The sequence below is a fragment of the Garra rufa genome, unplaced genomic scaffold, assembly GCF_049309525.1.
Source record: "Garra rufa unplaced genomic scaffold, GarRuf1.0 hap1_unplaced_666, whole genome shotgun sequence".
Classification (NCBI taxonomy): domain Eukaryota; kingdom Metazoa; phylum Chordata; class Actinopteri; order Cypriniformes; family Cyprinidae; genus Garra; species Garra rufa.
The window spans coordinates 1-12,506 of record NW_027394931.1 but is presented as its reverse complement, the minus strand read 5'-3'; the positions used below and the strand labels follow the sequence as shown (position 1 = coordinate 12,506).

General features: G+C 34.1%; 1 protein-coding gene across 1 annotated transcript; it reads left to right on the top strand.

Moving 5' to 3' along the window:
• Nucleotides 1–381: 381 nt before the first annotated feature.
• LOC141317296 (structural maintenance of chromosomes flexible hinge domain-containing protein 1-like) lies at nucleotides 382–12,008 on the top strand (the record flags this gene model as incomplete). The annotated part of the gene is made up of 12 exons (XM_073833042.1): nucleotides 382–615; nucleotides 2,384–2,529; nucleotides 2,630–2,715; nucleotides 3,042–3,160; nucleotides 5,351–5,512; nucleotides 5,587–5,712; nucleotides 5,970–6,049; nucleotides 7,778–7,935; nucleotides 8,346–8,461; nucleotides 10,166–10,227; nucleotides 11,696–11,783; nucleotides 11,877–12,008. Coding segments are annotated over 12 exons (1,509 nt in total), but the record flags the coding sequence as incomplete, so codon positions are not given.
• Nucleotides 12,009–12,506: the final 498 nt, after the last annotated feature.

Genomic DNA, 12,506 nt, shown 5'->3' with positions numbered 1-12,506 from the left:
ATATATATATATATATTATGTGTCCTGTCTGTATTTTCTGAGTTATGGCTTGATGAAATGAGATACCCAAAATCCCCTCAATAAGAACATTTGACTCTAACATGTCAAAATATGAAACACAAATTTTTGTACTAGAAATGTATGCAAATTAGCACATATTTCATTAAAGAATGCCTTATTTGCATATTTAAACCTTACATTTTAGAAAACTTGTAATACAAAAAATGTTTGCAATTATCAATGTTTGCAATAATCATTAACTGGGTAAGTAAGGTGATAACTATTAGCTATTTTTTGACCCTATTCACCTGCAGTGTCTCGCCTTAACTGAACTCTTTAACTTGATATCCTCATGATTAAGTACATTTTTGCATATTATAGAACCACAGGACAGTGGCGTGTGTGGAACGTCAGCTCCGCATCCTGCCCAGCTCACGGATATCCCGTTTGGAGGTCTACAGACAGGAAGAGGACTCTGATGATATCACGGTGTTGCAGAACGAAGAGCGCATCGATTGGACGGCAGGAGACATGCTGGGAAAACTGCGCTTCAGACTGTATGATGAGGGCAATAGATTGGTTTCCCTTCAGCCAAAACACACCAGCAAGATCAAGGTGTGATTTGGTTTCTTTGCACAGTGTGTCATTCAGGTTTATTATTAATTTGCACTGATGTGCTATCACACTCAGTTGCTAAAATAGGTCAAAACAAATGTTTGACAACCTTTTCATTACAAAATCTGTCTGTCTAGTTATCTCTTTATCTAGTTATGTATAACACTATTGTGGATAAAATAAATGACTAATAATGATTAGGGCTGTCAAATGATTAAAATTTTTAATCAGATTAATCAGACTTTTCAGTGGATTAATCATGATTAATCACTATTTGCAACGACACCTGAATTCTAACAATTTTTTTTGTCTGAAATGCATACCAAAATATAAATAACAGGACACAGATACATAATTTTCATATCTTCATATTATGTCAGGGCCCGCATCGAGCCTGTTTTAGGCTACTCCTTATTTTTTATATTTTAGACATCCATCAGTTATGTCGCGCTGGTGGAAACAGCACAAGACTTTCGCTTTTACTTTCGATAACGGATAACGGCTCGGATGGCGCAACTGGAAGAGATCCACGTTCAATCGCACGCAGTAGGCTGAAACTTGCCACAAAATACCGGCAAAAATAAATAATAAATGTGTCGGGGAAAGAGTAAGGACATATCTGAATTATTTATTAATAAAGTGTATTCAATGTGAGTCAATGTCGCAAAGATCCTGAAATCTAATTTGTAGACGCGCCTTGAGAGAGAAATGTATCGTTAAGGATTACATATTAAACAAGTTTTTGTTTTCGATTTGTTTTATTTCGTTAAGTAATAATTTAAAGCTTTCTATAGATATGTTTATCATGTCTGTGAGGCATGCATTTAGCTTTATTTTTGTTAAGCACTCCTGTTCAAGAACGAGACGACAGAAAGCGCATCATTTTTGTTTTCTTTATTTTATAACACTGCAACGGTTTTTGGTGTATTACTTTTTCCTTTGTGAGCAAAAATGACGGATAATTTGAAATCGCTTCTACTGAAAAAATGCAAATGATTGAGCTGGTGCCTCGATGACCTGCAAAGCGGCTTTATGTATCTTCCACTCTCCACTCTGTCACTGTGTCAGTCACAGCTCTTTCGAGAATGAACCCAGCATAACTATGCAGATGTAATTCCCAAAACATAAGAAAAACGAAAGTTTCATACAAATTCTGATTGGATTATGGCATGGAAAGTGCAAAGCGCGCTCCCTTTATTATCACTAAAAGCGTCACAAATCTAGTTCATAGAGATCTCACAACGTTCCGTTATAATCAATAAAGCTTTCTAAACTACACAATGAATATATTATTTACATCGCATCTACACTTAGTCAGGAGATGAACAACTTTGGATTGTTTGTCAGATCTTCAATTGCTTTGCTTTCGTTTGAGGGTAGGCTATATAGCACCGTCTACCCCAGTAGATCCGGGCCTAAGCTTGGCTATAACCACTCCAGTTGCAGAGGGGCTGTCGCCCAGGCTTGTACTTGTTAACTGTACCATCATCATTCTTTTTATATTTGAATCCGTCCATAGGCTCACCTTGCTCCATCTCGCCTCTAGCTCCCCAATCCTGACAAATAATTCGTCACACTGCGCATGCGTTAAATGCGTTAAAAAAATCGACGTAATTAAGAACAACAAAATAATTAACGCCGTTAACGCGTTATTTTTGACAGCCCTAATAATGATATAATATTTATGGGATAATATTTTGTCATGCAGTATGTATATTGTGCACAGTATAGAACTAATATGCATTGATGTATTGTGCGTTTCTTGTAGGTGAACTGGACCCCAGATGTAAACGCAGAACATCTTTCTCAGGGAAAACTGCCTCCTTTATGTGTCCCAACTCAAGCACAGAGAGAGCATTTCTACCTCGTGTCTTTCCACGACCAGCACACGGTCAACTTTTCCTTCATCATTGTGTAAGTTACACACGGATCACATGTTTGTCTTTCATTATACTCTATACCTAAACCAAAGCTTACTGTGTCTCTGTATGTGTGTGTGTGTGTTTGTCTAAAGGCCTCGTCCAGATGAGCCTGAGCGTTTGCGGGTCAACCTCAGCGAGACCACTGTCAAAATGGGAGAAATACTGTCAGGAAACATACGTAAGGATCTTTAGATCATCTTTAGCTCATAATTGGGAATGCTAAAACATGCTATCTACCCATTTATCCATCCGTCTGCCTTGAAAACATTCAAGCTTTAAAACTACTTGAACTTCAATCTTTTTTGGACTGAAAACCATACAATTTCTACAACTTTTTAAAGCTTTTACATTTTTTGTTTTGACAAACTTTATCAAGTTTCATCATTTTGTCATTTCTGTTGAAATTGATTGTGTGTGGCTTCACAGACGCTCCATTTGTAGATCACTCACCAGTTTTATGTTTGTTAAAAACATTCATTGTTGTCACTTGTGTTTCTCTCTCAGATATAGAAGTTGTTGATCAGCACGGGAATAAAACAGACTGTCTGAACGCTGATCTTGTGAAGAACTTGAGTGTGTCTGCTGATGGTCTGGATAAATCCGCTCTGACCATTGAATGGCAGGTACTGTATACACAACCACAGACACAAGCAAATGAGCCGTTTTTGATCATTTTTGATGCCTGGGGGGTGTTCCATAAAACAAGTTTACCAAATAAGCCAGGCTTATTTTAGTTAGTCTGACTTATTGTCAATTGATTTGGCTCAAAATAAGTCAGACTAACTGAAATAAGCCTGACTTATTTGGTAAACTTGTTTTATGGAACAGCCATTTCTAGATTTTCTACATTTAAAAAATGTGCCTCTATCCTAGGTTTTGCCAGTAAGAATTATTTACTAATTTAAACGGGGTCGTCGGATGCCCATTTTCCACAAGTTCGTATGATTCTTTAGGGTCTTAATGAGAAGTCTCTAATATACTTTGGTTAAAAAATTCTCAAGAGTAATGTAATAAAACACCCTTTTACCTTGTCAAAATCAGCTCTGCAAAACATCAGCTCATTTTATTGCATGGTCCCTTTCAATGCAAATGAGCTCTGCTCGCCTCGCCCCTATCTGCTGTGGGATTATGAGCCGTAATGTTTACTTTAGCCGCATTTAGTCGCGTTTATCAGCGAAAATTGCCAACAAGCACATTATTAAAAAAGGCCATTTGCAAAGATGCATAAAAAACTCTTATACTAACTTCTGCTGTGGGTGAAGCTGCATCACGATTGATTCGCACGAACATAGACGCATATGTAGATCGGGATCGGCGCTTTCCTTTTAAAAACGAAAGTAACGTTAATCCTTTGTGTCTTCAGCGGCTCAGATGTCGGTAGTAAATGACTACTGCTAGGTTCATTATTACATCCAACAACAGAACACCTCAATCGCTCAATTAGAGTCTTCCTCTGCACCTGAGTCACACAATGGCAATCATATTCGGACTGTTTCAGCTCGGTGAGGGCGGGGCTAAGGTAAGGCACTCATGTCAATCAACGGTGTTTCATCACAACGACAAGAAGCTGAGAATGACCTGATTTTAAAAAGGGGATATTACTTTTAAAGATTAAAAAACTACCACTGGGTGGATTTTTATCATTGTAGGGTGGTTGTGTACACAAACTGCCAACAGACATTAATGTGCAAACAACATGGAAAAGTTAGTTTTGCATCCGATGACCCCTTTAACACACAATAAAATTTCATATGCTCCTTATTCTTAGTATGTACAAGTCAGAATAAGCATGTTGTTTGAATTTTTACATAAATATTGTTACACTGAATAACAATGTAACATAATTTCAACTAAATTTTGACATTTTATTTTCCGACACTTTACTTACATTTAAAGGATTAGTTCACATAGCCCCCTTGTCATCCAAGATGTTCATGTCTTTCCTTTTCAGTCATAAAGAATTTTTTTTTTTTTTTTTTGAGGAAAACATTTCAGGATTTCTCTCCATATAATGGATATCTATGGTGCCCCGAAGTTTAAACTTCCAAAATGCAGTTTAAATGCAGCTTCAAAAGGCTCTAAACTATCCCGGCAGAGGAAGAAGAGTCTTATCTGGTGAAACGATCAGTTATTTTCAAAACAAATTGACAATTTATATACATTTTAACCTCAAATGCTCGTCTTGTCTCGTCTTTGCGATGCGTATACACAGTCAGTGCGATCCGGGTCAATACAGTTATCGTTTGTCGAAAAACTCCCATCTTGTTTTCTTCCCTAACTTTAAAATCGTCCTACATCGCTACTGAATTACTGACCTAGTGTAAACAAAGTAAACATACAAAGAAGCTCAGACACTCTTTGCAAAAAAGGTAAAACATCATTTAGTTGTTGGGCGATTTTGACGTTGAACACAAAAACGAGATGGGACTTTTTCGACACACCCTAACTGTATACACTGACTGCACATGCGCATCGCAGAGACGACAAGAGGAGCATTTGAGGTTAAAAATTACATAAATTATATAAACTGCATTTTGGAAGTTGAAACTTAGGGGCGCCATGCATATCCATTATATGAAGAGGAATCCTGAAATGTTTTCCTCAAAAAACATCATTTCTTTATGACTGAAGAGAGAAAGACATGAACATCTTGGATGACAAGAGGGTGAGTACATTATCCGTAAATTTTTGTTATGAAAGGGAACTAATCCTTTAATGTGCTCTCCATGGAAATAAAATCCCTTTTGTGAATTTCTTTCGACATGAACGTTTTAACGTTTTAACTTTTGATTTATTTGTGTGCCATTTTGCAGGCTGTTGGTGGACAGTTGTCTGTTTGTGGAGTCCGGTTCTTGGGAGGATCTCCTGGCCCAAGGGAGCTGTGTTTTAAGTATCAAGAAATGAAGGAATTTGTCCGAATTGAAGTCACCGCGGGACCTCCGGTACGGATCAGGCTGCTGGAGGAGCCGGAGATGGTATGTCACATGTACACAACCCAAACTCTGAATTTCGTGGGTAAGAACAGTTTGAATAAAGCTCGTCTCTTTAGCCTTTCCAGGTCGTGAACGGCCAGGGCTTGGACAAACCACTAGTTGTTCAGCTGTGTGACGAATGGGGAAATCCTTCACCAGACCAGCGGATTGTAATTGTGATAAAGACTCTGTCGCAGTTGAAGGTACATTTGAGAGTAGAGATATCTGTGGATTTATAGAGAGAAAAAATATTATTTCGCTAAGTTCAGTTTTGGACCTATAAATTGTGTATATGCATTATGGCTTCACAATGGAATTGCTTTTGAAATTTAAAAAGCAAAACTGAGTTTTTTCTTTGCAGTCTGTAATTTTTTTTTTTTTTTTCAATTTTACTTAAGATCTTACTTTTTCGACTTAAGTAATGCAGTTTTTAATCCTTTTTTTTGTTTTTCTCTTTTAGATAAAGTCTTCAGTATCATCTCAGCCTGTGGATGCAGAAGGAAAAGCTTGCTTTGTATTGGAAAGCATAAGCGGTCCAAAGTAAGTGCATACTTAAACATTTAAAGCCTACTGTGTTACACAGTTTAGGGTCAAAAGTTTACATACACATTGCAGAATCTGCAAAATGTTAATTGTTTTACCAAAAAAAGAGGGATCATACAAAATACATGTTATTTTTTTATTTACTGCTGACCTGTATAAGATATTTCACTTAAAAGATGTTTACATATAATGCATGTGAAAATAAAGTTTTAATAAAGTTTTCTTTTTTTTTTTTTTTTTTTGTTTAGTGATAGTTCATGAGTCCCTTGTTTGTCTGCTGTTCTTCAGAAAAATCCTTCAGGTCCCACAAATTCTTTGGTTTTCCAGCATTTTTGTGTATTTGAACCCTTTCCATCAATGACTGTATGATTTTGAGATCCATCTTTTCACACTGAGGACAACTGAGGGACTCCAGAAGGAAAGACAAGAAAACTTTTTTAATTTGAAGATCAGGGTAAATTCAACTTATTTTGTCTTCTGTTAAACTTGCAATTATCTTCTGTAGCTTCTGAAGGGCAGCACTAAATGAAAAAAATTTTTACATCTTCATTCTGTTCAAAAGTTTTCACCCCCGGCTCTTAATGCATTGTTTTTCCTTCTGGAGCATCAGTGAGCGTTTGAACCTTCTGTAATAGTTGCATATGAGACCCTCAGTTGTCCTCAGTGTGAAAAGATGGATCTCAAAATCATACAGTCATTGTTCAAATACACAAAAATGCTGAAAAAAACAAAGAATTGTTGGATTTGGATTATCCTGAAGAACAGCAGGCAGTTTAACTGTTCAGGACAAACAACTCTCATCAACAACTATCAATAAACCAAAAAAAAAACACAGCTGTGGATCATTCAGATATCAACACAGTATTAAGAATCAAGTGTATGTAAAATTTTGAACAGGGTCATCTTTATAAATTCAACTATTATTTTCTCTTGCGAACATCTTTTATGTTAAATACCTTATTCAGGTCAGTATTAAATAAAAAATAACATGCATTTTGTTGATCCCTCTTATTTTGTTAAAATAATTAACATTTTGTAGATTCTCCAAGGTGTATGTAAACTTTTGACCTCAACTGTATGTGATGCACAAATTTCTAAGGCTTCTAAACGATCAACGTGATTAAACTTTGCTGATAAACATGCCCTCTGTCATCTGATTGACAGTTTAGACTTTTTTTATTTTTATTTATTTTATTTTTTCTTTACAAATAAAAGGCCTTTTAGTGTAATTGTACACGTGCATTTGTGCTGTAAATCTGTACTGATTTTCAAAAGTAAATAACTTGGATATTATTAGTAATATTTCAAGATGAACACTCACTGCACTAAAGCAACTTTGGTTTACTTTAATTATCCAGAAATCTTTTTTTTTTTTTTTTTTTTTTTTTTATAGAAAAATCATCAGGTTTTTGAGGAACATTTTTCGCTCACCTCTTAATCGTCATTGTATTGTATTGCATTGCATTATATGTTTTAAAACTATGTAAATCAAATATCATTGATTTACATTAAAAGCATCAGAATTTCATCAGTTTTTAATCATATAAATATCAGCATCTGCACCAAATTGCATATATTTGCACAGCTTGGACCTCTAAATAAAGCATTTTTTTGCCATATTCTCTCTGTATTAATATATGAGCCATAAAAAACTGATGTATTAAAAAAAACAGACTCTCTCTTACACTACCTGTCTCTTTCTCTCACTTTCTCTTTCTTCTATAGAGGGGAGCATCAGCTGGAGTTTCGGGGGTCTTTTGGCAGGAAGGGGATTCCTGGGCCTGTTATAAAACTAAATGTGATTCCTGATCCCAACAAACCCGTTGAACTCTGTATACAATATGACAGTGCTGCCACCTTATGTGCAGGGGACGTCTTCCCAGGTGTGTTCGTGGATGTATATAAGCAATGTGAAACCTAAATTATATTGTAATATGTGACCCTGGACCACAAAACCAGTCTTAAGTCGCTGGGGTATATTTGTAGCAATAGCCAAAAATACATTGCATGGGTCAAAATTATTGATTTTTCTTTTATGCCAAAAATCATTAGGAAATTAAGTAAAGATCATGTTCCATGAAGATTTTTTGTAAAATTCCTGCTAATTTTTGATTAGTAATACGCATTGTTAAGAACTTAATTTGGACAACTTTAAAGGTGAATTTCTCAGTATTTAGATTTTTTTGCACCCTCAGATTGCAGATTTCAAATAGATGCATCTCGGCCAAATATTGTCCTATGCTAACAAACCATACATCAATAGAAAGCTTATCATATTTTCTGGTGTGTGTAGTGTTTACAGTGGTCGTGACGTCTGAGGAAGGCACGCCGGTGAGAAACATCTGCCCGGCAAACCTCTCGATGCTGCTGTGGAAGGGCACGGCATCCGGCTCTTATCCACCTTCCACCGTGAGTCACTCGATTTGACCTTAATTGACAAATTACTCAAACCACAAGGGTGAGTCTCTCACAGTGTGTCAAGATTGATTTCTGAGGCTCAATTCAGCTCATGTTTTGCTTAAAGGTGATGTCTAATGCTATTTCATGCATTCTGACACAGATGAAGAGTTGGATTGTCATGGTAAACATGGCCAAAGATGATGAAAGAAAGAGTATTTCTGTGCCAAAGCCTCTTTGCTGGCATATGAAAGAAAAATGACTTTTATCAAGTCAAAATCATGTTTTGATAATAATGGCTATAAAGTATAGTGTTAAGTTTAAGCCTTTTAACATATTTAATGACACATCACTTACTGATATAAAAATAGTAATTACGTTTTATTTAGAGTACTACTTGCACACTATGCACATTTCTTAATATTTAGCCTAAAATATGTTAAAATAATGTCACTGGATGAGGACTGTATCTTTATATAATATCAGTCTTTAAATGCAAAAAGATTTAAAGTGTACCTGAAGTATACTTGTAATAATTTCACTTTAGCACAATTATAGTAAATATATTTAAGTAGATCTTTAGTTGGACTTCAGCACTACTTCTGCACAATTAAAGTGCATTAAGTACAAAATTTGTGCATAAATATGTAAATGAGTCAAAAATAAAAAAGGAGTTTAAGTATAAAAACACTAAGTGTAATACTGCTTTAAATTGTTTTTTTGCCAAAAAAAAAAAAAAAAAAAATCATTTTAATTTAATTCAGTTTAAATTAATTTAATTTTAACAGTTAGATTTTAGTTTTTGTTTTTCTGAGCAAAAAATAAATATACATTTTCTCCTAATTTACAGAAGACACCGACTAAAATGTCATTCAGTGTAACAATCTTGTCAGGCATATGTACAAAAAAAAAAAATGAATTTATGACAAAAGATGAATTTCACTTTCACCCCAAATACTAATCAGCTGTAATTCTACATTTTCAAAATTTGCCACTGTTTTACTCATTTAAATCACAATAAAATGTAATATGCTTCCTTATTCTTTTATATATTTTAATATGTACAAGTCAGAATAAGCATGTTGTTTGAACCTTTACATAAATATTGTTAAACTGAATGACGATATAACATTATTTCAACCAAATTTTGACATTTTAATCTCCAAAAACTTATTTGAAACCTTAAAAGTAGACACTTTACTTGCATTTAATGTTCTTTCTATTGACATAAAATCACTTGTGTAAATTTGTTTTGACATGGATATCTTAACGTCTTTGACCCAAATGTATTTGTAGTATACGTAGCATGAAATGTATTTTATTATATTAATTTTTCACTAGGCGGTTTAGATCTAAAAAAAAGGCAAAAATGACCAAAACACTAGTAATTTCCTAACTTGTGCCAGGGAGGAAAAAAATTGCTGAGTGCACCTTAAAACTAAATGAAACTTCTATTTAGAGCTGTTACAATCAAAATAAAATCTTGTTTTTCACGATATAGCAAGCATATGTCAGTGTACCTAAATATTAAATTATATCATTTAAACAAAAAAAAAGCAACAAGTGATAAGACTTGATAAGGCTTGAATTTTTGGACACAGGAATTAAATGACAAACAGAGGCAGTTGTAATGTAGTGTAGAAGGAGAATGCATAATATGAAACATTGTTTTGAAAGATTGAGTAAATGGGAGTGTGTTTTTGTGTTTTAACTTAGGCCTCGACTCTGAAATGTAGTAAACGCAAAGACACAGAAACTGACGACTGCTTCTGCTTCAGGTAATGCATACAATAGAGCAAAAATAAGTGTTTCTTAAAATCTGTGAAGCATTTTAAGTATTTCAAAAGCCTTTATCTGCTAATGATGCAGATTCTCTCATTAACTTTTAGAAAAAATTAAATGTTTTTCAAGCCCAAATATCAAACAATTTAAATCAATAAGTATTTTCTAGATGTGTAAAAATGATTGTCTTGTTTTCAGAAAAAAAGTTAAAATTAAGTGTGTTTTTGCTTGAAACGAATAAAATAATCTGCCAATGGAGTAAGACATTTTTTTTTTTTTTTTTTTTTTTTTTACCCCATTGGCAGATTATTTAGCTTGTTCTAAGCAAAAAAACTCACTTAATTTTGACGTTTTTTTTTTTTTTTTTTTTTTTTTTTTTTTTTTTTTTTCTGAAAACAAGAAAATAATTTTTACCTGTCTAGAAAATCCTTTTTGATTTAAGAATTTTTAGATATTTTGGCTGGAAACAAGAAAAGCATTTTTGGAGTGTGCTGCTTTTTTTTTTTACACTGCAGGCAAAAAACACTGTTTTTTCATGCACCTGTCAAGTTTGAGATTTTGGGCTTTCATGAAGTGTTTTTTCAGACCAGTGGAAAGAAAACACCCAAAAGACACTGTTAAGCATTTCTTTTATAGCACTTTATCTATTTGTGTCAACAGATTTCAATTACAATACATATTTTTAAAGGCTGTTTTCTCAAAATGAGTTTTTTTCTCCTACACTGAGCCATAAAACTCTATTTGAGTGACACTTACACACACCAAACTTTACATTTTTTTGTAAAGTATTTCGTTCTGTCTGTTTTAAGTATCTGAATTATGGAGTGACATTATGAGATGCCCAAAATTCCCTCTGTAAAAACATTTGACTCTAATATGTCAAAAAATTAAACAAGAATTTTGAAACTGACTTCATCCAGTGTTTAGATTTTTGTACTAGAAATGTATGCAAATTTGTGCATATCTCATTAAATGCCTCATTTGCATAATAAAACCTAACACTTAGAAAGCTTCTAATACAAAACATGTTTGCAATTAGCAATGCAATCAATCAACTGAGTAAATAAGGTGATAACTATGCTTTTATTTAGCAAGGATGTGTTAAATTGATAAAAAGTGATAGCAAAGACTTATATTGTATATTTTGGATAAATGCTGTTCTTTTTAACTTTTTATTCTTCAAAGAATCCTGAAAAAGTATCACAGGTTCCAAAAAAATATTTGGTAGCACAACTGTTTACAACATTGATAATTCTTATTCTAATATGCCGATTTATTATGATTTCTGAAGGATTTGCATTACAGAAAAAAATGCAGCTTTGATGAGTGTAAAAAACTTTTAGAAAACATTAAAAAGCATACTGATCCTAAACTTTTGAATGGCAGTGTATATGTATTTCTTTTTAGTTTTTTGACTAATGTGTGTTATTTCCATTGCATGCTGTTGTTGTTGTTTTTTTTCAGGGAAAAGCAAATTCCAGAACAAGCAGGGAAGTATGTTGTCCAGTTTGTTTTGGCTTTGGACAAAACAACACACCTGTGGAGCAAGCAGGTAAGAACACACTTCAATATATCATATTTTATAGTTTATGCTGCATCTTTCCAGTTGCTTGCTTTAGGACACACTTTTCTGTTTCTGTTTTAGATTTCACTGAATGTTGTTCCCAATAAAGCAATAAGGTTAGCCCCTGAGACTCCACCTCCAACTCCTGTTGTGTCCAACAGTACAGCGCAGGCCAATCGCACACTGCTGGACAACTTGACTCTGAAGATCATGGTGAGTTTAAGTCTCTGCTAGTGTTTGAGATGATGGTTGTATGTTTACAGTTAACAAAGTCAACTTGTAGGAACACCACCTGTAGGAAGCCAAAGCTACTTGTTTCTTAAGGGGAGACGCTGCAGGCAAAAACACTGCTTTTTCATGAACCTGTCAAGTTAGAAATTTTGGGCTTTTTGGTGTTTCATAAAGTGTTTTTTCAGACCAGTAGAAAGAAAACACCCAAAAGACACTGTTAAGTGTTTCCTTTATAGCACTTTATCTATTTTTGTCAATAGATTTCAATTGCAATCCGTATTTTTAAAGGCTGTTTTCTCAAAATTAGTTTTTTCTCCTACTGAGCCATAAATCTCCACTTCAGTAGCACTTATACACACCAAACTACATTTTTTTTGTCCATATCCTGAAGGCTTTTACAGAGGGATTTGTTCATATATGATTTGCTTGATTATATACAACATTTTATTTCCCAAACAATTGCAAAATATATATATATAT